This window comes from Alligator mississippiensis, chromosome 1 (genome assembly GCF_030867095.1).
Source record: "Alligator mississippiensis isolate rAllMis1 chromosome 1, rAllMis1, whole genome shotgun sequence".
NCBI lineage: Eukaryota > Metazoa > Chordata > Crocodylia > Alligatoridae > Alligator > Alligator mississippiensis.
Window position 1 is genome coordinate 408,343,511 of NC_081824.1, and position 26,690 is coordinate 408,370,200.

General features: G+C 44.0%; 1 protein-coding gene across 1 annotated transcript in view; it reads right to left on the reverse strand.

Moving 5' to 3' along the window:
- VWA8 (von Willebrand factor A domain containing 8) overlaps window positions 1-26,690 on the reverse strand; it is a 308,581-nt gene that overhangs the window by 230,836 nt on the left and 51,055 nt on the right. Inside the window, exon 5 of the mRNA XM_059724552.1 lies at window positions 3,182-3,349. Within this exon, the coding sequence (XP_059580535.1) occupies window positions 3,182-3,349 (168 nt within the window). The remainder of the gene's footprint in view (window positions 1-3,181; window positions 3,350-26,690) is intronic.

Consider the following 26,690-nt stretch of genomic DNA (forward strand, 5'->3'; position numbering starts at 1 on the left):
TAGAGGATTTATGCAAATCAACTAATATTAGTTGTATGCCTTAGGAAGTAATTTTGAAGCATTCTATCATTAACACAGTATAAAAAGATGTACTTCATAATCTCAATCAAACCCTATTTGAATTTAAAGTGTGTTCTCATTTCTGCTTTTTAAATTTAGCTTTATTTAAAACAAAAAGATTATTCTTATTTAAAATAACTTTTTCATCAATTATGTCTGCTAAGTGAATCAGCCTAGAATAAAATCAGAAAGAACAAAAATCGCCTCAGAATAGAATTCAATATTACCAGCTCAATGGACAATGCCATGGAGAAGAATTGCTATATTGTGATTCTCCTTCCATAACTTGTGTGGGCTCAGAGCTACGTGAAGCTACATCTCATCTGAGGACTAAGTTTTTATGGGAAATTTAAAGTTATGATGGTTTCAAAGTTATACCAAATTGACTTTTCTAACTTTTAATTCCTCATAATACAATTGCCTAATGTAATTGCCTTCATCCTAAGGTAAGGGTTCAAAGTAGCGTTGGAAAAAGAAACACAAGGATTGCTGCGAGAGTGGTTCTGAGGGGAAAGGAAAGAGCAAAATGTATGCTCAGCCAAACTACATCACATGGGCTACAAAGGAATGATCTTTGAACTTAATGTTTGGGACACATTTTTGCCAGTATGTTTTCATAAATATTCAGACAAAGTCTAATTTTAATTTTTTTTTTATAAATATCTATTGACTTGCCACTCATAAGGAGCTGGGAAACAGATAAGGAAGAATCAAGTAGAACATAGAAATCAGGCAGGATATGGGCCAGGGAACCATGAGACACACAAGTACAGGCCAAAGTACTGGCAGAAACATGGGAAAGCAGAGAGCAATCTTCTCAAAGGTAACCTTGCCCCATAAAACTTTGAAAAACTACGCAAAAGGTCTAAGTAGCCAGTAAGCAGCAGTCTACAAAATCCCATTTAAGAGATTTTAAATTGCTCTTCTAAATACATTAATGGAGAATTATAGGGTGAGTAAAGGGCAATGAGTAATGTAAGGAATATGGCACCTCATTTCAAGATTCATTTCCAGACAGTCTAATAGGCCAAGGACCGAAGTTAGACAGAAACCGGCTTAAGTGAGCAGAAAGTGGTTTAAACCTGTAACAGAACAGAAGTTCAGTGCACATAAACCAGTTTCAAAATAGCAGAAACTGGTTTAAGATAAACCTGGTTGAATGTATTATCAGACCTAACAGATTTGGGTCAAACCGGTTTATGGAACTTGTGTCCCAGACCCCTTCCTGCTTTAAGTTAAATCAGAGTCCCCCAGCATCCCAGCATGCTTTTCAGCCCTGGGCTGGGCTGTCTGCTCCAGAGAGCAGGGCTGGCCCCACCCCTCTCTTCCCTAACTGGAGCTCCAGCTGGCTGAGGAGGTAGGGGACTGCAGCCGGGAGACAGCAGTGTCTGCCTGGCTTCACCCTGCCCCGCCCTCCCCTCACTCGCTGCTCAAGCAGGGATCCCTCCTCTCCCACAGGAGGGACTCAAGCAGTACAGGCCCCAGACGGCACCTGGCCACGCCACCCCTATGCTACCTAATGCTGAGAGGAGAAGTGTCTGTGTCCATGTCTCCATTTTCACTGGAACAAAAGCAGACAGGACAGTGTTCATTTAGGGCTTTTTGGAACTGATCAGCAGGTCAGCTAGTAATGTCCTTCCGCTCCTTTCTTGGAAAAAGCTGCTTAAGAAAAGCTTGAACTAATGAGAGAGGCTTTGTTTTCTTGATGGGCTGGTAAGCTCCCTACTAGCTCGCTTGCTTCAAAGGCAGTAATCTGTCAGTGTTCAAGAGGGGACACAGAGAGGTATGAGAAATGACCTGGTTTGCAATGAATGCAGTGTTTGTCAGTTTGCTGAAGAAGTAGGGAGGGGGAGATTGAAAAGCTCAACATCATCAACAGATGCACGCAGTCCACACAGGCAGTCCTCCCTCCTGCCCCCCGCCTTTGTCTCAGAGTACTAGCTGGGGGCCAGGGTCTAGCAACACTCCCCACCCCTTGAGCAGTGAGCCAGGAAAAGCCTGTTGAGGGCTGCTTTCCCCTCTTCCTTCAGGCACATCCTGGCTGGGGACTGTACAGGTCAGGGTGGTGGTTTAAACCCCTTCCTAATCTTGGCATCTTGCCAGGGCCTGGCCACACTCCCACCCTAAGCTCAGTACTGTCAAAGGGAAGGGAGAGCTCACTCTAGTGCCTCCCAGCTTCTAGCCTGAGCTACTGAAGGCATGTGCCTGCATTCCCTGATTCAAAAGTGAATGTCTATCCACTTGCATATCAGTTTAATCTCTGCAGGTTAGATTAACCTAAAAAGATTGAATCAATTCAGGCTCAAGTCTTTTGAATGTCTGTTCCTATCCATATTGTTTTTAATTCTTTATAAAGAGCATAATGTTGTTTGAAGTACATCTGAAATCCACCTCAACTGTTTTGCCCCAAACAAGCACTCTTGTTTGTGAATGGAAATGTGTGGCTGCTATAGTTAGTGAGTCTACTGCTTTTTATGAAGATCAAGAATTTTCAAAGGAAAAGTAAGCACTGTGGAGGTTTTTGCCTTTCTCTGTAGCAGGGGGCACCATCCTCAACCTGGGATCTCTTGAGCATATATTAATATTTTATAGAAACAGGATGTTAGCTTCCATGGTTTTCCTGCTTTACCTGTGGTAGGTTAGGGCATTCAATTGTGTATTGTATCAAGGTTCACAGCAGTTTTACAAAGAGTTTTGATTTGGATTTGTATAGGATGGCTTGGATAGGGATGATTCTGCCTCAGACAAGGGTTTCAGATACTCAAGCTCTGGAGGTCCCTCTTGCTTTACTTCTCTATGCTTTTATGAAAAAGAATGTCTTTCTTTTACAAAATGTCTAATTTTGCCCATAACCTTTGACTTAACTTGTTTACGGCCTGGCAAAGATGAAGACATCTCCTTGGGACATACCCTATTTAGTTCAGAACAGCTTTTAGACTATCAGCTGTCTGCCAGGCAGCAGTAGTGGCTTTATCCACTCAGCAGAGTTGGAGTAACCCTGCTACTATGAAGACATATCAAGCAAACACAGATCTGCAGACTCGGCCTTTCTTTGAGTACAGAATGGCCTCACAGTCAAAAAGAGATGGAAAACCCAGACAGCACAGTGTTTTTTCCATACCTGTAACAGTTTGTCATAGCGTTCAGCAGACATAAGAAATCGTCCATCCTCAAGCTGCATTTCCCGGTTTTCCAACAAATTGTTTAACACTGGCAAGACGTTCCGCTCTGCCTTCTCCAAGCCTTCCAACACAAGGATTCTCCCTTCTGTAGCCGCACGGACTGCACACTTTTTCAACAACAATAAAGCAACATTAGAAAGAAATACAGTATTATATAGCACATGAAACTGAACTCAAACTTAAGAACGTCACCCTACTCACACTTCCTGGCACAGTTTTTACTTATGTGACGGGCTAGCTGGCAGCGACCTAGCCCAGGGGTTTTGAAAGATCAAAAGATGATTGGAGGACTTGGGATTCCCTTTCCTCACCAATCTGGTAATGATTTGGGCCCAGGGGTTTTGAAGGGGTAAAAGATGATTGGAGGACTTGGGATTCCCTTTCCTCACCAATCAGGGCCCAGAGATTCATCCCTCATGTCCCCTGATTGGCCCCTTGGGTCACCTGGAGGGGAATAAAAGGGGCAGCATGGCTGACTCAGGGAGAGACCAGAGAGAGACTACAAGGAAGGAGCTTCAAAGAGCTGAGCCAGCGGGGCAGAAGCAGTTGCCCCAGAAGAGCCTGAAGGACCAGGACCTGCAGGCAGCAGTGGGAACCTCAGCAGCACGGTGTGTGGCCGGCAGGAGAGGCTTCCTGCTAGGCTCCAGGATCCCCTACAAGAGGCTGTGGCCAGCAGGAGGATCTGAGCAGTGACCTGAGGGGTTCCCAGCTCGGCTTCCAGCTCCTCCAATCAGAGACCAGGCAGCTCGACGTGAGGCCGGGGCTCCAGGAAGGTCAAGACCCCTAGCAGTTTGGAGCAGTGCCAGCACTGGTGGCTGTGTGGCAGTGTTCCTGCCTACCACCTGCGAAATCTGACTTCAAGTCCCAGCTTTGGTGACTTGGGGTGAGTGAGCTAACAAGGAGAAGTTCCTCTTGCAGTAGAAAGGAGCCATTGTGTTTTCCCCCTTTCTCCCCCTCCAGGTACCTAGGCCCTATATTTCTTTGTCCTTTGACATTTTGTATTTTGTGCCTTTTTATATTTCCCCCAACCAGTATTGTTTGCTCTGCTATTTGTGTTTTATATTTTGTTAACCCTGTCTTTTGCCAATGATTGTAAGTGTCTAACCTTTGTTGAATCCTGCCCCCTTGGGGCACTGTGGTGTCCACTATACCCCCTGATTATGCCTGTTACGTTCCCAGTATTGTTCCCTCATTAAAAGGTATATGGTTAAGTCCCCAGTGGTGGTCTGCTCTATAGGGGGAGGAGAGTCCCTACACCTCCCACAGCACTTGTGCACCTGCTTTGATCCCTTCAATTGGAGAGGGGGTACCTTTTGGAGTACCGCCCAGGTTACACTTACATGTCTGAGTCAGTAGGAACACATATGGAATAGAGCATTATAGCCACTAGTAAGCATATGTAGCATCTTGCCTTTAGACAGTGATTAAATAGAAGATATTTTTCTATATAGAGAAAAAGTTACAACAGGTGTTTTTCTCAGCATTTCTTAACATAGTAAACTGAACTGCATTGAAACAATAAGTTTGTGCAATATGTTTTTGGTAAAATATATTGCGTTGGTAATACTTTACTATGAAAAAAGCGATGAAAGGAGATGCATAAAGGAAGAAGTCTAAACGTCTCCCTTTGAGGTTTAGGGCTGGAACTCAGGTTGTGTGGTACCATCCTATTTAGGTAGCACCACTCATATTAACATAATATGTAAGGCAAAATCAGGTTTAAAAATTACACAAAAAGCAAGTGACAATACAGCAGCAAGACTTAAAGAAACAGTGGAGCATCTCTATGATGCTACATACTCATCCACTGAGCTAGAATTTCATCTGTGAAATCTGTTTTAAGTAACAACTCAAGGGATCAATAAAAAACAGTTGTTCAAAGATCCTTCATGCCTTATATATCTGTACAGTAAAATGTAATGTTCTTCTACTAATGGATATTAATTTTAAAATATATACAATGAATAAATATTTGGTAATAAGACAAATGATAAACTTTGATTTGTGCTATTTAATATTTTGTTTTTTCCAATATTTTTCATTTATTTTCCTTTTTCATTTATAATATGAACATAAGGAAAATGCAGAAGTCACAAGTCAAAGTGGATATTTATAATAAGGCAAAAACAAATTTAGAGAGTTTTGATTTAGCCTTGAGATTACACTTGCGGTATGCCACTAATGCAATCAACATGATGTTGCTCTAATTTTCTGCCAGCATAGCTCTACTGAAATCAAATGTTCTTGGCTATCCTACTGTACAACTGAAGTAATTTAGAAATAAATCAGACTTTTTTTTTTAAATGATGGAGTCATAAGTCTCCAATAAGCTATTTGGTGGGTAGGGGAAATAGTTTATGAATGGAGGTGATCTTTAAATGAAGAAAACTTGAGGGGATTTGTAGTAAGAACCATTTTGGAAGACTGAGGCTTATCCAATAAGGTGTCATATCTAGAATGTATTGTACTTTATGTTGGAGAGTGAGAACTGTTTATAATAATGGGATGTTGATTTTTAATTAAAAGTTCAGCCACAGATCATGCTGAACCCTGTTGTCAATAATTCAAGTAAATTTCCTCATTTTCCCACGATCTTAGTCCAGTTTATTGAACTTTAGATTCACTATTACTGGCCAGTGGAAGATTACTGAATTTCTAATACTTTCTTATTCACACAATCAATTTGCACAATAAAGGTATCCCATAAAGTACCACCTGGGCTAGATTTAGTTACAGGCACAGTCTTCAGGGATCATATCCAGAAGGATTTAATAGCAGTAGTTTCCTTAAAATGCTTTTATCTGTTTATATAACTGCAAAGGGAATATGTCCTAAAGTCCCTTCCCTTCTCAACATCTCTTCCAAGCTCCTACTAGAGCACACACTTAAAAAAGAGGCATTTCCTAATGCCCTGTCCAACAAAGAGCCCTTCAATAAATGTGAGTGAGGGACAGAACAGAAGAAAAGAAATGTAAAACAAACCAAGAGAAGGAAATAGAGATGGGGGGAGAAGACAACAGTGGAAATGAAGAGGAAGAGGGGGAACTGAAAGGGAAGGGAAGGAAGACAAGAAGAAAAACTGAAATTATAGGAACAGGGAGTTACAGAAAAGAAGGCCAAAAACAGGGTCAGAAAGGAAAATGGGAAAGGAAAAAATGCTAAGAAATAATGGTAAAGAATAAAAATGAGAATGAAAAATGGAAAGTAAAATCCACAGAAAACACAGAACTGAAATGAAAAGGAATAGACACACACACATGCACACACACACACAGAAAGAGAGAGAGAGAAAGCAGAGTCATAAAACTCCAGAAAAAAGAGAACAGCCCAAAACTTGAGTACAAGGCAACAACACCAATTCATGTATAATGCTGGAGACAAGGTAAAATCAAAGGTAGAAGTAGAAGATCTACACATTTCTTATGCAAGAAACAGATACGGTAGCAGCACAACAAGCTTCTCAAGCCACCTAGTAAGTAGCAAAGGAAAGAGGCATAACTCCAATTCTATTGAGAGCTACTTACAAATAATATTTCAAATAGAGGGTTACCTTGGAGCATGTAGTCTGGCTAACTTGCCAGGCCACTGATATTACCCTGGTGGGCTACATATTGTATACCTTTGTGCTAAGGATGCCTGGACATTATTGTTTCCAAGCTAGTGATCTAAAAGGAGAAGTCACCCTACATATCATAGTACCTATTTCCAGATCAACTCCTCTTCTCCTGAGCCTGTAGATAAAGTGTATGCAACGTTTTGAATCAATAACTAGCTTCAAAATAAATGTCTGTGGAGGCTGGAATGAGGCCTTAATATATCCTTCTCTTCAACAGAATCGCTAGGTAGACTTAAATTAATTTCTTCTAAAAGCTATATATAAATCAGTTTTATTCTGTTTACCCAGAGCCTAAAAATCAAGACCCTTGTCTGACCATTATTTCTAACAGGCAGCATAAAATGTCCACACTCCTACTCTCCATCCCTACCACATAAAATTCTTCTATCAAAGAAAAACTGACTTTGTGGTCTAGAAAATTATTAGTTAAAAAATGGGTATCAACTGCCCAAAAAGAAACCTGCAGTCTTCAAAGGTGTCAATCCAGTACTTCGAATTTGCAAACTGTTCTTACTCTGTGTAAGCGCGGAGTGTGAGGAAAGCCAGATTGAGCATCAACAAACTATGTCTTTGCCAAGTTGGTAGGATCCTGTATATTTTATAGCGACAGAGCCTTTATGACTGAATTTTACTAGCCAGGGGAAAATACACAAACAGTTCATATGGTTTCAAAATATTTTGTGTAACCATAGAATCTTTTTGAATCAATTCAAGTATGTGTATTATGGAGATAGGCTGCAGCCTGCAGCTTTCCAGTATCAATGCAAATCCATTCTCAGTCAATTCATGCGTGATAGAAATTCAGGTTTTCTTGCATGTACTTTTCTTGCATGTACAAGTATATGATAGAATTACTAACTTCAAAGAATAACCCATTAACACTGTCATCAGAATTTTAAATAATGAGAAACATTTAAAAATAAAAAAAGCAATTGTAACAATTGTATCAACATCCAAGGATACTGATATGAGCCGTAACAAAGTAACTGTTATGCCTACATGTTTCAGTAGCGATAAAATGCAGCAAAATTGCTTCAACTTTAACCCCATTTCATTCAGGGTCAAAGTTAGAATAATTTCGCTCAGGGTATTATTATAGAACCATACTGATGTAACAGCTACAATGTAACACCTATTGCACACTCCCAAGCAGCAACTCCTTCTCCCCTTTAAAGCAGGGATTGTTAACATTTTCAGAAGTAGTGGGCCAAAATAATACAGCTCAGTCTGAGGAGGGACAGCACTTCTGAGCTAGGCGGTGCTGCTAATCCCAGCTGCCAAATTGCTGTCAGTGTGCACGTGACCTGACTGCCATTTCTGGAAGATGCAGAATCCCCCTGCTACTGAAATGCCGCCAAACTGCCCCATTGCCAAAATGCCACCAATATCTAGACTTCATAGGCTAAATTAAATGTTTTGGTGAGACAGATCTGGCCTGTAAGGCTTAGGTTGCCTGCATCTGATTAAAAGGTATGCATATTCTTACCCTGAAGGACCAGATTTAAAAAAATTAATTAAAATTCTATTTTACAACCCATTCCCCCAGACTTAGCAAGCTATTTGACATTTTATTCTAAATATATATATATATATATATATATATATATATATATATATATATATATATATATTGCTCAATATACAGCATGACTTTTCAAATCTTCTTTTACTAATTATAATTTATTTTTACTATTGACTCCATCTACAATTAATGTCTTTAACCTTTTATCTATCAAAGCTTTTACAGCATATGCCTATGGGTCACAAGTAATGAATCTTCCCAATCAACCAGAAACAATGCAAGACATTCTCTTAGGTTAGCTGTTATTTCAGTGTGTGTGTGTGTGTGGAGGAGGGGTGGGTTGAGCTAAAATATAAAACAAATATAGAGATGAAGGGGAGGAAAAGTTTGAAATCCCTCTAGACAGATTTTTTGAAGCAGCTGTTTTCATAATTTTATATATATATACACACACACACATATATACACTTTTATATAAATTCATAAATTCAGTATATAATATATATTGTGGGCAGAGACCCAAAATTGTATAACTAGGAAAAAAGTATTCATGTTGCTTTCCTGGTTTTGTTATGAGAGTTCCTGGTTTTAAAGATACCTTTTTACAGGTATAGAATGAAACTGGAATTAGTGAACTCCATTTAGAAATTTAGTGCAGAAGCCATTAGTAGTCTAATAACATTTTATTAAGTCTTTTTGCTTTCAGACAACAAAATCAGCCTATCTTAACTGCTGTGTTTTTCTTGCACATATCCCCCAGAGCAGGTATCCAGGTAACCATGCTTTTAGTGCTTCTGGGTAGAGGTGGGAGGTTGGAAAGAAAGAGCTTGATTCTTTTTCTCATGAGCAAAATAATCCCTTGCTAACAGATACGGTAAATCTGAAAACAAACATTTGACAAAATCATCTCAACCTTTTCAGCAAAAATTAATATTGAGAATCTCAGGGTTAACATCAAGGTAATTAGCTGTATAATTTCAAAACTCACTGATCAATATTTTAAACATATCCTATCATTGTGCCTTACAGGATGATGAGACACCGCAACAGTAGTTTTTGGGGGTAGGGGCTGCTTTTCCCTCCGCACCAAGCAGCAGCTTGTGCCCAGACACTTACGCTGCTCAGTGTGGGCGCATGGTCTGGAGCAGGCGTGGGGCAGGGCAGGCCGGGGTCAAGGCTTTGTTGCTCCGTTTTGATCAGCACAAGTCCAGAGTGGGCACAGGGCAGGCCAGGGCTGGGGCTGGGGCTGTTGGCAGTGGCAGGGAGAAGGCACAGGGTGCACAGGCTCCAAGGAAGGGAGAGAGGGGGCTATGCTGCCTGTGGCAGCTCCTCACAACTGCCTATGTGGCCATGGGACCCAAATAACTGTCCCTCTGTAGTCTATGGAGCTGTGAACAATTGGGCTATTCGCATTACTAAATGTTAGAAAAAGCTGATAGGTGAGCTGGACGTGGGAAACCACAGTTCTCTATATAACACTGACTAACCCATCTTGTTGTCCAGTTTTCAGATCAGGGTAATTAAGTACCTGGTTGTTTTTCTTTTTTTAATTTTTAACAAATGCAAAAGCTGCTGAAAAATACAGTAGTGGATTTACTGCAATTATCCTTTATTTCACAGATTGTAATTGATAGATTGTAAGTGGCTGGAAGGGACCTTGCAAGATCATCAGGTCCAGCCCCCCTGCACTAGGCAGGAAAGACAACTGGGGTCAGGTGACCCCAGCAAGGTGACCATCCAGTCTCCTCTTGAAGACTTCCAGGGTAGGTGATTGCACCACCTCTAGAGGGAGTTTATTCCATAGCCTGGACACCCTAACTGTGAAGAAATTTTTCCTAGTGTTAAGCCTGAAGCAGTCTTCCAGGAGTTAGTGGCCATTACTCCTGGTTTTCCCCAAGGATAACCTGGTGAACAGTTGTTTGCCAAGTACTTGATGTATTCTCCTGATAGAGCAGTAAACTTCTACCAAATCCCCTCTCAGCCTTCTCTTTTTTAGGCTGAAAAGACCCAAGGCCCTCAGCCTTTCCTCGTATGGCTTGCCTTGCAAGTCTCTGACCATACAGGTTGCTCTTCTATTGACTCTCTCAAGCTTTTCCACATCCTTGTTGAAGCACGATGCCTGGGACTGGATGCAGTACTCCAGCTGCGGTCTCACCAATGCTGAGTAAAGTGAAAGAATCGCTTCCTTGGTTTAGCTTGAGATGCATCGGTTGATGTATGCCACAGTATTGTTTGCCCTGCTGGCTACAACATTGCACTGATGGCTCATGTTCATATTATGGCAGGGGTTTTCAACTTTTTTGGATCAGTGTACCCCCGGGGGTTGGACATGGAGCTGGGGAAGGTGGGGGGTGGCGCATGGCTGAATGTAGAGTGGCAGCAGCTGCCGCGTGCAAGCTTCCCCCACCCCCCCACGGGATGATGCGTGGCAGTGCTCTGTCCCCACCCACTGCATGTACCCCCCTAGGGCCTTCTCAAGTACCCCCAGGGGTACACGTACCCCCAGCTGACAACCCCTGTACTATGATCTATTATTACCCCTAGGTCCCTTTCAGTTGTGGTGTTAGTCAGTTTGGCGTCACCAAGCCTATAAGCATGTTGGGGATTGCTCGTTCCCAGATGGAGCACTTCACAATTTTCAATGTTAAATTTCATCTAATTCTGATCCACCCAACTTGCCAGCCTGTCTAGGTCTGCCTGCATCTGCAGCCTATTTTCAAGTGTGACCACACTCCCCCATAATTTGGTGTCATCCGCGAACTTGGCCAGTGAGCTCTTCACCCCCATATCCATTGATAAAGAGGTTGAAAAGGCACTGGACCAAGCACGGACCCCTGAGGGACACCACTGGCCACTTCTTGCCAGGATGACGCAAATGCATTCATTAGAACTCTCTGGGTCCTACCCTAAAGCCAGCTTCCTGCCCACCTAACTGTTGAGCAATTAAGCCCACAATCCTCCAATTTTCCCATGAGAACATCATGGAATACCAGATCAAAGGCCTTTTTGAAGTCTAGGTATACAATGTTGACATCCTCTCTCTTATCCAGGTGGCGAGTTACCTGGTCATAGAAGATAAGATTGGTAAGACAAGACCTGCCCGTGATGAAGCCATGCTGGCTATCATTCAGAATCCTAACTTCTACAAGTGAATCACACAGATTCCTTGATGAATTTTTCCAGGATTTTCCCTGGGATAGAAATTTTATATAGTTGCCTGGGTCCTCTGTCCTCCCCTTCTTGAAGATGGGTACAACACTGGCCCTCTTCCAGTCTTCAGGGACCTCCCCCAAGCGCCACGAGTTTTGGAAGAGTTTCCCCAGAGGTCCCGCTATGACTTTGGCCAGCTCCTTCAGCACTCTCAGATAAAGTTCAGTCACTCCTACTGACTTACAAATGTCTAATTTTTCTAACTGATCATGCACCAGCTCAACGTCAGCAGTAGAAAGGAGGGCATTCCCAGCTTGCCCATTCTGAACTTTATCTAGTATGATTCTCCCTTTATTCCAGTGAAATACCAAAGCAGTCATTCAGGAGTTCAGTTTTCTCCTGAGTGTCAGTAACCAGCTGTCCTGAGTTGTTAAGCAATGGCCCCACACTTCCATTTGTTTTCCTCCTGTTCCCTACATACCTAAAGAAGGACTTTTTATTGTCCTTGATTTCTGTTGATAGTTTAAATTCAGTTGCCACCTTAGCCTTTCTAATATGCTCCCTATAAGTGCAGGCTATTGTTGTATCGTCCAGAGGACTGTACCAAGCTTCCATTGTTTGTATGCCTCTTTCTTCTTTTTCAAAAAGACCAGGATATCCCTATTAAGCCAAAGGGCTTACCAGCCCTTCTGCTACCTTTTCTCCGCAAGGGAATGGACTTCTTTTGTGCTTCAAGGATTATGTCCTTGAGGATCAACCACTTTTCACGCACTCCTTTCACCTTCTGTCCCTGGTCCTGCAGCGTTTCCCCTACTATTGCCCTAAGCCTGTTGAAATTTGCTTTTCTGAAGTCCAAAACTTCAACCCTGTTATCTGATTTGCCTGCCTTGCGACAAACAGTGAACGTAATGGTTTCGTGGCCACTGTCGCCGAGGCTAAGAAAGGGGCAACTGGGATTGGGATCCTTTAGTAGGAAGCAACTGATTAAATTAACTAAATTAATCGTAACATGCTTCTTCTACAGTAAAAATGTAAATAACATCAGGGTAGAAAGAGTGAACAAAAGAATTCTTCAGATGCTTTCAAAACTAAATTTGTTACTGCATTAAACTTTCTGTATTGAATGGGAAGACTAGAACTCAGAGGGAAATGTAACTTTCAGAAACATGAAGGACTTCGAAACATAGTAAACAATAAAGTTTAGTGTGCATCTTCCACAAAGTTTTTAACATTCTTCTAGTCAGTGTGCTAGAGGCAATAACTTTTATTAGACCAACATTCTTCTACGCATGCAATCAGACCTATGGTTGGTTGCTAAAAAGTAAGAGGCCTTCAGCTTCCAAATACCACTTTATTATGAAGCTCTCAGGAAGTCTTTCTGAACATCTATAAATGCATCAATAACTATATTTATATTAGCGCCACAGCCAAGAAGGTCTTTGAACAAAAGACACTAAACATACAAAGCACTGGAAGGAGACTGGAGAAACTTGATGGCCGATATGGTCATCAACCTCTGTGGCAAACTGACTTGACCTAACAAATGTCACTAACAAAAAGACCATCCTAGAAACACACAATACTCCAAAATGATTCAAGGCACTTTTTGTTGGACAACCTGACTCATCACAACTACACAGATTATACGTTAAGCCCAGAACAAGAGAGGCTGAAAATGTGGTTTATGGAATGGACTCCTGAATTCCTTCTTTCTCTTCTAACACTGAAAATGAATAGTTCTATTACTACCCCAAGTTTATTTTGCCAAAGAATTGTATCACAAAGTTGAATCAGAGAAAGTAATAGAAGTAAAAGTCATGGAACTTAAACGTCATTTTAATCTAGTTCTTAATTTTTAATTTAAAAAATTTAAATTTTAGGAGGCCTGTTTTTTGTACAACCAGCCCAATATTATTGGAGAATATTAAGATTGGTTTGTTTGTAACTTTTAATACGTTAAATATTAAAAAGGCCATAATTTACTGGTACATGGTTTTAAAATTGGTTTGTTGCTGTTGCTAAATTAAATATTCTTGAGTGGCAATTACAACCCACAGGTAGTTCTGTTGATAAATACAGCATTTAATCTTATTGTAGCAACACAATATTTATTATAGCACTAACAGTTCTCCAAGAAAGCAGAACACATGGTCCAAAATGTAAGATGGCAGAGTTACATTTTCCAAAAGCATTTTCCCACTAGCTTAAGTAAGTCTGTTAAACCTTGGGACAGAAGTTACACATAAACCTGTTTGAGAGAGCAGAAACTGGTTTAAACCCATAACAAAACAAAAGCTTAGTGCACATAAACCAGCTTCAAAATAGCCAAAACTGGTTTAAGATAAACCTGTATGAATGTAGCATCAGACTTAACTGATCTCGGTCAAACCAGTTTATGGAACTTGTGTCTCAGACACCTTCCTGGTTTAAGTTAAATCAGAGTCCCCCAGCATCCCAGTGTGCTTTTCAGCCCTGGGTTGTGCTCTCTGCTCCAGAAAGCAGGGCTGTCCCTACCCCTCTGCTTTCTAGCCAGGGCAGGGGCATGGCCAGATGCTGGCCTGGCACAGCCGCTTAAGGGAAGGGGCAGGGAGGTGGTTTATTCTTCTCCACTCCCCTCTCCCACCAGAGGACCGCTCTAGCAGCAGGGACAGGGGCATGGCCAGAGCCAGCGGGCATGGCCCCACCATCTGCCTGGGGCTGAGGCTGGAGGCTGAGCTAGGCCAGGCCACGGGTACTGCTGAGGGCGTGCACGAAGAGGCTGGCTCAGGGCGGGCAGGCCATTCCCAGCCACCTGCGGCTCAAGCTGGGGTCACAGGACCTGTGCTCCCAGATTGCTCCAGGCTCCCCTCCCAGGCTGGGCTGGGCTGCCATGGCGCTGCAGCTGGCTGGGAAGGGCTTGGCACAGGTTGCTGGGGTAGGGCCCTTCTCAGCCGGCTGCGGCTCTGTGACAGCCCAGCCCAATACGCATGGATGGCAGCTGGCTGGGCGGCAGCTGGCTGGGCAGCAGCACGGAAGCAACACCACTGCAGCTGTAGGTGGTTGCCTTGGCAGCCAGACTGACAGTGTGGGCCATGTTAATCATGCCCATGGCTGCCCAGCCTGGTTTGGGGGCACCAGCAAGCCAGAAGTTCGGCAGCTGCCAACTGCAGGGGCTAGTGTGCCCGCAGCCACCACCGTAATGCCCCCTGTCCATCACTGTGCAGCACCCAGCCGGCAGTAGCCACACCAGAAGCTATGTGCTGGCTGGGGCTGGCAGGGCTGTTCTACCTGCCTTGCCTCCGGTTGCCTGTGCTGCCATCCCTGTCCCTGCCACACTGCTCTGGGTGGGCAGGAGGAAAGTTTCATCCTAGTGGCTTCTGCCCAGTGCATGGAGCTCAAACTCCAGCTCCTGGTCAACTTCCACCCACTCCGTCTGCCCAGTGCAATGAGCAGCCCCTACAAGCAGGAGGAGTGAAAGGAAGGCAGCCGGGAACTGGAGCCAGAGCTCCGTGCGCTAAGCAGAAGCCACCAGGATGAAACTTCCCCGCCCCCCGGTGAAGCGGTGCAGCATAGCAGGAATAGGAGCTGCAGCTGGAGGTGAGGGGAACAGAACTGCCCTGCCAGCCTCTGCCACTGCACAGTTTCTGGCCACCCCTCCACCCCAGGACAAGCCTGGCAAGGGCTGCTTCCCCCTCCCGCTCCAGGCACACCCTGGCTGGGGTTCCTGCAGGCCAGGGTTGGGGATTAAACCCCTCCCCAATCATACTTAGTGGCCTGCCAAGGGCCTGGCCATGTTCCCCAAGTCAGTTTCCCTCCAGCCTTGTGGCTGCTATGGAAGGAAAGGGAGGGTTCACTGTAGCACCCCCCAGCTTCTAGTCTGAGCCACTGTAGGCATGTGCCTGTATTTCCTGATTCAAAAGTGAATGTCTACTCACTTGCAAATCGGTTCAGTCTATGCAAGTCAGACTAACTTACAAAGACTGAATCAGTTTAGGCTCAGGCTTTTTGAATATCTGTACTTAGCCCAAGTGTATAATTAAGAAGATATTACTCAGGTATCTTAATTTCTTATCATAAGCTATACATATGTTATGATACCATTCAGGTTGTGCAATTTTACATATACTTCCCTTACCTAAAGTTTTTATCTGCACTGGGCAGATAAAAGTTTCTAAGCCTTAGAAAAGGCTTAGATTGAAAGCAGGCTAAAAAAAAAACCTCTCTCACTGAGTTTATGCAACAGCTACTGGATTTGTCTCATGAACTAGGCTGACCAGCAAAATTTTCCACGTCAGTTTTTCTACCACCTTTTTTACTTTTCTATTTACCACTGATTGTTTGCTTGCATATCAGTTTCCTTATTTGGGTAAGTTAAATTCTCTTAATACTTTTAACAAACTTGTTCCCTGTCCTAAGTAATTGTCAAGTGGGAATTAATTCTTTTCACTAACCACACATGTGTGTGCACGTGCACGCACACACGCACACAACGCAAATACTTGTTGAAATGGTTTAGTGTCTTTAGCTTCTACTTACTACCCTGTACCAACTCTTACTGTTTAGTAATGGAGAGAAGCAGACTATAGCAACTTGCTCCTGTGGAGCAATATAATCATGGGGAGGAGGAAAAACTGTAAAACAATATAAGTTGGTTACCTAGTCTTTTGGCTTCTGCAGGCAGGCTTTGCCCCCTGGCTTCTGCAGGTGGGCTTTGCTCAGCCAGTCCCTTCCAAACCAACTGCAGATTTAAGGCCCCTGCCACATGTTCAGGTAAAGGTGTGATGGGATCTAATGCATAATCCACATAACTGCACTTCTAGCCATGTCACACATGTATGGCAGGAGGCACGACTGTAGGACAGAGCATCAGATCCCAACACATCTTATTCCTGGTGCAGGGGGAGCCCAGGACAATGTTCCCAGGCTCCCCCTGCACCAACAAGTAGCAAGCTCCCATGGCAGTGAGCCCATGGTATGCTTCGAGGTCTGGAAACCCCCCATCAGCTGATAGGACTCACAGCCATGGGGGTGCACCTGGCCACACAGTCTATTAATGGTGTCAGAGGAACCAGTCAAAAAGTTATAACACGTTTTTTGTGGAATAACTTTGTGGCTTATTTCTTATTTTATGATACCATTAATTGCTTGAATGTGTAGCCGGGTTACAACTTAATATGTGATTAACTGGAAATCGCATCTTAAGTGTAATGTGTGGCAGGAGTCTAAGCAACAAACAAACAAACAAACAAACAAACCAAACCAAACCCAACCGCCTTGTAAGGAACATACTGCCCTGTTAGAGATAGAAAAAGAGTTACTATGCTTTATATGTCTAAATTGAGTCAAATTAATTTCCAAAAAGTCACCTTTAAAAATAAACTTTCCAATGAATGTTTAATGTTATCTCCATATTCTCATTCTTCTATACCTAGTTTAAAAATGATATTTAATAAAAAGGCTCTGAGTATACAGAACTAACTGTTCTACTCAGCTGTTCATAACATTCATCTGAAAAGCATCTCTTAGTTTTTTTCATTAAAACTCTAGTTTTAAGAGTTGCCCCTATATGCCAAAATTAATCATTTATGATACATGTGGCACGTGTTCCTGGTGTGGTAGTCAGTTTTTATTTAAAAATAAAGTAAGTAGGCAGTTATTGATTTAATAAATACAAAGAACTACTAAAAACAAAATAAAACTACCATGGTTATTTAGAAATTCTATTCAGTCCTCAAATGTTAGTGGCTAATTTTTCACCCATTTAAGTTAATAGACTCAGTCAGAGATTTTCAAGCAGCTGTATGAGCAGAAATAAGGGAAATAGGGAAGACCCCCCCCCCCAAAAAAAACAACAACAACAACTGCACACTCCTGGGGCAAAGCCATAACCATTAGCACAATGGTCTTTGAACTTTTTGGACTCAAGGCACCAGAAAATGTCAGCTCTTAATTTTCACTTGTTTGACTACAGAAAAATAATAGGGCAATTCTGCCCTTGCAAAGAACTCGGGGGGCTAGAGACAAAAATTACACATAAACTGGTATAAATGATCAGAAACCAGTTCAGATCTATAACACAACAGACGTTCAGTGCACATAAACCATTTTCAAAATGGCTGAAACCAGTTTAAGATAAACCTGGATGGATGTAGTATCAGACTTAACTGATTTAAATAGTATCAAAGGCTAGAGACAGAAGTTATGTAGCAAGAAATTCCTTTTGTCTGCCCCACCCCCTCAAATGTGAAGCTCCTCCATATGGCAAAAGCCCCTCTTTTAGCATTTGCCCCCTTTTGGGGATGCTTTCTCTTTTCTACCTTTTCTTCCTTCCTCACTCTCTTTCTTTTATTATATCATTATTATTTTTATATAAGGTACATTTGTAGTGAAAATAGAGCTTGTACATGCTTTTACAAATGTACTTTAAGTTTAAAAGTAAGTTGTACCATGTAACAATGTTAGCAAGGGCAGGAATCTCTATATGGAGCGGGCCCCTGAATGAATCATGGTTGATTGTGTAACAGTAGCTAGTCTGGATAAGCATGTTAATGAGCGGCAATTAACACCTACAAAACTACAGACCAAGAAGAGGAAAGAATCAATAAAGAGCCAGGAATTCCCAGAAACTTCACTGTTGAAGGTGCGGAAGCCCCGGTTTGAACTAATCAACGCTGGAAACAGACCCTTGGGGCTGAAATACCCCCACAATCAACCACTTCCGGAGCTCTATTCATCATGGCAGTGAATCAATCAAAATTCATCAACGGACTCCTAAGACTGCACGTACACGTGGACGTGACCCCTGGGGCTGACAGCTGCCATCCAGCAGCTACCAAGAGGGACATCCCTCGAGGTCAACTACCCCTGGATTGGGTAAACCGGAGAATTGGGGAATCACCAAAGTCTGCCAGAGAGGGATAAAAGGCAGTGAAGAATGACCCCCAAGGGCACCCTCTTTGACCTGACCAGTACCCTGCCTGTCCAGGCAGAAGGACCAGCCAGCGACCCCATTCTGCAGCAACATCACACTGAAAGAAGCCTCGACTGGCCATCGACGGTGGACTCCAGCACTTGGGGATAGATATATCTTGACACCGGTGCGTAGTGTTCATAGCTAGCTACTCTGTGTGTGTGTGTGTGTGTGTGTGTGTGTGGGGACCAGCACGAAGGTTTATGGTCTGACTTTTGCATCTGTCCAATAAACTAGAATTTTATGATGATCCTGTGAGTTGGTGCTTTGTCGCCAACATTATCTGGTGGAGAATGTGGGCAAAATTCTAAGATTATTAACGGATTGTGTTGATTGGTAATTGTGGAGACTGTCTCCTGATAGAACCCACGTCCACAGAAAAGTGGGCATTTGGTTATAGTCACCCAAGGGGATGGGCTTTGGTTATACGCCCGATCTGCAGGACAGGGGAGTGCAGGACTCAGGATTCAGAAACAGATAGAACCCATGTCCGATCTGCAGGACAGGGGAGGGCTACGTCCATGAGGGAGTGTGAGGGCTCAAGGAAACTGACTCTCGGGAATTGTTTGTTTTGTTTAATTTTGTTTTCATTGTTTGGAAATAGCCTGCGGGCAGCGTGAGGGCTCGGACTTGTTTGCTTGTTTTGTTTTGTTGTTTGGGGGTAAGGCTTCAAGTATGTTGAAGAAAATGTCCCTGTTTAGGAAAAGGGCCCCTAAAGTGGGAGACCAAGAGGCTAGGTGTGTACAGAGGGAGAAAATTTCCCCCCTGAATAAGGAGATTCTGAAGGGTCGACCCAGCCCATGGAGGGGGATGGGTGCACCCCAGGCTTTTCCATATGGGACATGGAGGACCAATTTGAAAAATTCTGCCTTTGTGAGAGACCCTCAGCTCAAAGACAACACAGTGCCTTGGTCTGGCTACTGTGGCATGCTGTAAAAACAGCAGCTGAGGAAAAAGCTCAGCGAGTCTCTGAAATTGAGGAAAAGGAGGAGCAAATCCAAATTCTAAAAGATAAATGCGTCTAATTGGAAACCAGTAATCAGATTCTAGAGGGGCTCTCCCGAAATTTGGAAAATGAGAATGAGCAATTGAGAAAGATAAATCGAGACAATGCCCAACAATTGGAATTATTGGACCAAGAAAAGGCTAGCTGAGAAGCCTTGCAAAAATTGGTAAAGACAATGGCTAAAGACCAAGCTGAGAAGGGAGTCAATGTAAAGCATAGCCTCTGTCTAAATACCATTAGCCGCTTGAAAAAGGAGCTCCAGAAGCGTAGCCTGCTAGTAGCAGCTCTCATCCAGGGAGACCAAGCCTGGGATTCAGACATCCCCTTCAATCCGGGAGAAATTTGGGGTGGGGAGATGTGGGAAGACCCAGAAAATACAGGGGATCCCTCCTCTAAAGACCCTAAGTCTGAAAAGGAGAGCACCCTGGTACCTAAGGTGAGGGCAATCACGCAGACCTCAGTTACTCGGGATGCACAGGGCAACCCTAGAGACACCACACAAGTGACGGTTCCCCTTAGTGGAACTGATCTAGCCGCCCTGGGTAAGACCCTGGGACCTGCTAACATTAGGAATTTGGGACAGTGGTTGCAGAAATCCCTGAATGTAGTGGAGTGTGAAACCCTGAGTACCCATGAATGGCACCACCTATTAAGGGCTTGTGCCACCCCGGAGGTTCAGGCAGCAATGAGCCCTGAGAGTGGCTTTGGGGTAGACACTATTCCCAGGAGTGTAATGGATTTGGGAATTAATCTAGGGAGGAAAACATTTAAGGGACAATTTGGGGCAAGTCACCATACCCCTGGGGAGCCTGTGAGGGACTGTGTAATCCCATGTGTCATGTTGGAGCTATTATCAGGGTCAGTGCTGCCCTTCAACAGGGCAGACAACTGGACACATGATATAAGAGATATAGAGTACCCCCTGGGATTTTGGAAGGAGGTGCAGGAGGGCATGCACCAGTCTATAATTGGGCTAATGGGACCACTCCAAGAAGCCCGGAATTATGCTCTGGGGGAAGTCCTAGCCCGGGCTCAGGATGCAGAGCGATTAGTTGGACGACAAGGGGGGGTGATTGCAGCCACCCAGTTCAAAGAAAAGCCCAATGACACACCGAGTTATGTGGTTACTTACTCCAATGAGAGCGCATACCCCAAATCTGACAGGAGGGGTGGAGGTCCAAATCAACGCCCCAGCCCATACTGGGTTAACTCAAAAGTAACAAGGGAAAGAGAGGGGGACAATGGGATTCGGGCAGCAGTGTGGAAATTTTTAATGCATCATGGGGAAACCAACGAAAAGTGGAATGGGAAGCATCTGGCCGAGCTGCTTATCAGGATGGCAGAGCTGAGTGCAGCAGGAGCAGCACCTTCCCAGTCTAATAGAATTGCACCCTCAGCACCGGTCCCTGAAGAGCACTGGTGGGGCCCCCGTGGCAGGACCTGTGAGCAAAGCCCAGGCTCATGGGAGAAGTTGGAGACCCTCAATTGGGATTCAGGAGGGAGACCCAGAATACCCATTACGGTGGGAACCCAAGGGCATACCAGTGCACTCCTGGATACCGGAGCTGCGCTAAATGTATTTGGAAGAAAATGGGACCTGAAGCAGTTTGAAACCGATTGAATCATACTCTGGTCCTTCATGGGGCAGGAAACAGCTGTGGTTGTGTGTAAGGGGGTAATTGCATGTATCCAGTTCCCAGAGGGACCCCAAGGGATGAATATAGATGTAGTTTTAAATAATGATCAGATAGGGGGGCCCTTGCCACCAGGGTATTCAGCACAAGCTGCTGAAGTGAGAGCCATAAGGGAACTCCTTGAACAGCATAGTCCACCTGAAGGGAAACTATGGATCTACACTGATTCAAACTTCTGTGCTAATGCTCTGTTACATTGGGTATACAATTGGAACAAAGCTAATTGGCATACCGCTGATGTCAAGTAAATTGCTCAAAAGACTGACTGGCAGGCAATTTGGGAATGGATTCAAAGATATCCATCCTCACTATGCATTCGACATGTTAAGGGTCATCAAAAGGCTGACACCTTAGATACCAAAATGAACCAATTAGCAGATGCTGCAGCAAAGAAAGGGGCACGGGAGGATATCTCAGCAATACAAACCCAGTCCTCAAGCCACCAAAATTGGAAAATTCAGGAGGAGTATGCTGTTCATCAGGGAACTGGGGAGGTTAGATAGGTGCCACTCCTGGATTGCAGAGAGGAAATTATTAGTGCCTGTCACAGTCTCCGACATGAAGCACCCAAAGCCACTACAGCCAGGGTGCAGGAGATTGCTTACTGGCCAGGGATGTCTAAAGGTGTCAAGAAGTGGGTGCAGAACTGCTTACACTGTGCAGGGGAGGGAGCGAAACCAAAGGACACGGGGCTACTTCACCAGAAGATAGTGGTCCCATGGCAATGAATCCAAATGGATTACACTGATAAGCTTCCCCGCACAGCCAGGGGAAACCAGTATCTGCTGGTGAACATAGATTCTTTCAGTGGATGGGTTGAGGCATTCCCCATACATACCCACACTGCTGAAACCACAGCAAAAAAGCTGTGGACAGAAGTAATATGCAGGTTTGGGGCCCCTAAAATTATTGACTCAGACCGAGGTCCCCATTTCACCGGAGCTGTTGTCAAATAGCTGCTGAAAACCTTAGGCATCAGGCAGAAGTGGCACATTCCTCACCACCCTCAAGCTTCTGGGCAGGTAGAGCAGATGAATAGGACAATTAAGGAGTCATTAAGGAAGGTGGTAAATATAACAGGTACAGATTGGGATCTTAAACTTCCTTTGATCTTAGCTACTCTCTGGAGCGGGAACCACTTGGGAACCAGCCTCCAGCCCTACCAGATTCTATTTGGCAAACGGATGGCTCTAATACCCACCGGGCTTATCCCATACCTAGACAGCCTGGACAATCCACAGCCCACAAAAATTATTGAATGGGTAAAAGAGCTCCCATATCGTTTGAGGCAGCAGGAGCTGCAGATTAATGAGGCTATCCAGCAAGCTCGGCTGCAGATGGATAAGCAGCTCGAACAGCTTCCCAGGCTATGGGAAATTGGACAGTTGGTCATGTATCTTAGAGTCACCCCAAGGCACATGTCCTAGAGTGTAAATGGGTCGGACCCTTCACTATCATTAATCGATTGAGCCCAACTGTGGTCCAAATTGATAAAAGAGAATCTGGGAAATGAGTACATGTGTCACAACTGAAACTGTTCAAAGAGGCAGAATAAACCTAACCTTGAATCTAGCCTTGTCCTAATAGGATACTTCCCTTCATCATGAGAAGGGCGGTTTGAAAAGTGAAGGAATAAAACCACCCGACCTTTGAGGAACCAGGTAAACTATCTCTTAACCCTGCCAGCCACCCTTTCCAGCAGGAAGGAACAGCTCTGTGCTGTTGGAAAATACGCATTGGACGAACTGATCAGTGCTCACCCCGATGTTGAGGCAGGGAAAGGCCAGAGAAGTCCTTGAATTATGACGGCCACACTCTTATAGGTAGTCACCCCACCAATCTACAAAGACTTGCATTAAAGCAGGCACACACCTCTGACTAATTTACCCAATTCTTTTCCCCTACCCTCCTGAGCCAATTCTGTTTTGTTTTGTTTTGTTTTGTTCTAAGTGCTAAAGCTTTCAACATGGAGATCCTAGGTCTGTGGGGAATCCTTTGCATGTGGATCCTCCCGCTTACTGCCAGCCTTCACTGTGATTCAAACAGTGAACTGACATTAGAAAGCAAAGGTGTCAAATGCTGTCTGGAGGTGGCTAGCTGTGATGCCAGCCAGGAAAGGCATCCAGGACCTACAGTGGCTGACCAGAAAGGCTGACCAGAAAGGCATCCAGGACCTACAGTGGCTGGCAGAAAGGCTAAACTTTGGGCAGCCCACTCCTGGCGGATTCGGAATGGCATAAATTAATTTAACCTGAATGATTCCTCCCACCTTGTCATTTTTCTCAAGTCTATTTGCGATCCCCTTGCAGAGTGTGATCATGTAGGATTGAATCCTGGTAGGGAAATCCAGGATTACCAGGGTGATAAATTCTGGAGAACCACCAGAATTCCCATTCCAGCAGAAGGAAGGGTAATGCCAAGGTGGATGCAGGATGGACTGAATGGGTGTACAGGGCACTCCCGTGCTTTTAGACTGATTCGTTCGCCCAGACTCACACCTGCCCCCACAGTGTCCACAACCATACCCTCTCTACCACCACCTCCCCCCTGTTCCTGTATAGCGTGGAACCTTTCCAGTCCCCTGCCTGCTGGGGAACACACCATCTAGGTGTGCTGGGGCAGCAAGAGTACTAGTCCAGACGTCCCAGCACAAATGACCATCAGCTCTCCACAAGGACAGTTGGCTATCAACTTCACCCATCCAAAATCTGAACCCATAGACTCTACCCTCAATGCCCCCAACTGCCCTGAGGAATGTCCCTTATCCAGCTGTGGCACCCTAGTGTATGACTTCTCGTTATCCAGCTCTGGACTGTGGGAAGCTTCTACTTCCAAGGACTCCCCAATCCTAGTGACAGAAATCATAATCCATGACAAAGCAGAAAGACATGAGATCGGACCTTTCATAGTAAAGCAGGATATCAGTATTGACTAATATGACACAAACCCTATGGAATGTCACTATCAATCTGCAATCCCACAGCATCACCAAGTTGTATCCAGAGTGTGCCAATTATGTCATCCCACTAAGTGCTGGATGGCAGGCATGGACTCAGCAGGTCACATATGAGCCCTCCAACAGCCCTGGATCCAGTGGCCCATACGCCAACAATCACTAGACACAGTGCTAGGAGCAATTGGGACTGGCACCAGTATCCGTAATACCATAAATACAGAGGTGCTCCAGAACAGATTGGCAACTGTGGGAAATCTGCTTCACCACTTGGATGGATCTACAAGGGACAATTTTGAAACCTCTATTCAGTTAAGTGTCTCTATTGTCTCCCTTATGCAGTGGATGACTCAAGTAGCTTCCCAGGATTCCCACACCCTAACTGAAGCAATCATAGCCCTAGGGCAAAACACCTCTCTTGCCCTCATGTGCACCCAGGCCCAGGTATGGTACCTAGACGTAATTAAAAGTATTATACTCCAAGGCCTGAAAGGATACATCCCCCTAGAACTACAAAATCTGTTAAGAAAGGAAACCAGGCAGTCTCCACAGTTAACCCCTTATAACCGGCTAATACAATTCAAGTTTGATCCAAATTTGTTGTCCATCAATCTTATAATCATGGGGGTGGTTAGTGGTAAAATAAATCAAGTATTCCCAATAATAACATTGGGAACATAATCCCACAAACAGGCAAGCATTGGACTCTAAAACAACCTAATGACCAACTTAAAGCCATCACAGTCAATAACTGTGAGGATGCTGGCTCCGGTTTCCTTTGTGAAGAATTTATGTTACAGTCCCAAACCCTTTGTTTTGACCCTGATTTTTCAATTCGTCCCTATGTAATGTTCAAAGACCCCAGTGCTCAATCCCTACTTGTGAGCATTGGTTTTGGATGTGTTCGTGTCCGTACCCTTTGTCAATCCATTACAATGAATGAATTTTATAATATTACTGGCCTGCAACACAATATCTATGTAATGTCAGATCCATCACTGGGTGCGACATTCAGTACAGAAAGAGAACAATATTACATCAGTCAATCACCCCACAGTACAAGCTTTTAAAATTTAAACTTACCCCAGTCCACCTAGGTATATCCCCTCAAGCCCTCAGACATGCTACCACACACCCAGAACTCCAACATGCCCTGTAAGCATTACAGTCCCAAGTCAACAAAACCTATACTATCATCTAAACTAATAACCACCAAGTCACCCAGGTACTCACCAAAATCAAAGAAGTCACCCAGTACAGCCCCTGAGAAACCCTCCTGGGCTGGTCTCCAACTGCCACTGGTATCCTGAACCTCATGATCCACCCCATTGTAATACTCTTCACCCTAATGAAATTTTAACATTCCTAACTATATTCCTGTACTGTAAACTCATTGCCACCCTACGTACTGTCCATGCTAAAATAGATGAGGCTAAAGCATTAGGCCAAATATTATAGCGACATCACCCTGACGGGAAATAATGTAGCAAGAAATCCCTTTTGTCTGCTCCCCGCCTCAAATGTCAAATGATGACTCCATATGGCAAAAGCCCCTCTTTTAGCATTTGCCCCCTTTTGGGGATGCTTTCTCTTTTCTACCTTTTCTTCCTTCCTCACTCTCTTTCTTTTATTATATCATTATTATTTTTATATAAGGTACATTTGTAGTGAAAATAGAGCTTGTACATGCTTTTACAAATGTACTTTAAGTTTAAAAGTAAGTTGTACCATGTAACAATGTTAGCAAGGGCAGGAATCTCTATATGGAGCGGGCCCCTGAATGAATCATGGTTGATTGTGTAACAGTAGCTAGTCTGGATAAGCATGTTAATGAGCGGCAATTAACACCTACAAAACTACAGACCAAGAAGAGGAAAGAATCAATAAAGAGCCAGGAATTCCCAGAAACTTCACTGTTGAAGGTGCGGAAGCCCCGGTTTGAACTAATCAACACTGGAAACAGACCCTTGGGGCTGAAATACCCCCAATCAACCACTTCCAGAGCTCTACTCATCATGGCAGTGAATCAATCAAAATTCATCAATGGACTCCTAAGACTGTACGTGCAGACGTGACCCCTGGGGCTGATAGCTGCCATCCAGCAGCTACCAAGAGGGACGTCCCTTGAGGTCAACAACCCCTGGATTGGGTAAACCCGAGAACTGGGGAGTCACCAAAGTCTGCCAGAGAGGGATAAAAGGCAGCGAAGAATGACCCCCAAGGGCACCCTTTTTAACCTGACCAGTACTCTGCCTGTCCAGGGAGAAGGACCAGCCAGCAACCCCGTTCTGCAGCAACATCGCACTGAAGAAAGCCTCGACTGGCCATCGATGGCAGACTCCAGCGCTTGGGGATAGGTATATCTTGACACTAGTGCTTAGTGTTCATAGCTAGCTAGCTAGCTAGCTAGCTAGCGTGTGTGTGTGTGTGTGTGTGTGTGTGTGTGTGTGTGTGTGTGTGTGTGTTTGAGGGGATCAGCACCAAGATTTATGGTCTGACTTTTGCATCTGTACAATAAACTAGAATTTTATGATGATTCTGTGAGTTCGTGCTTTGTA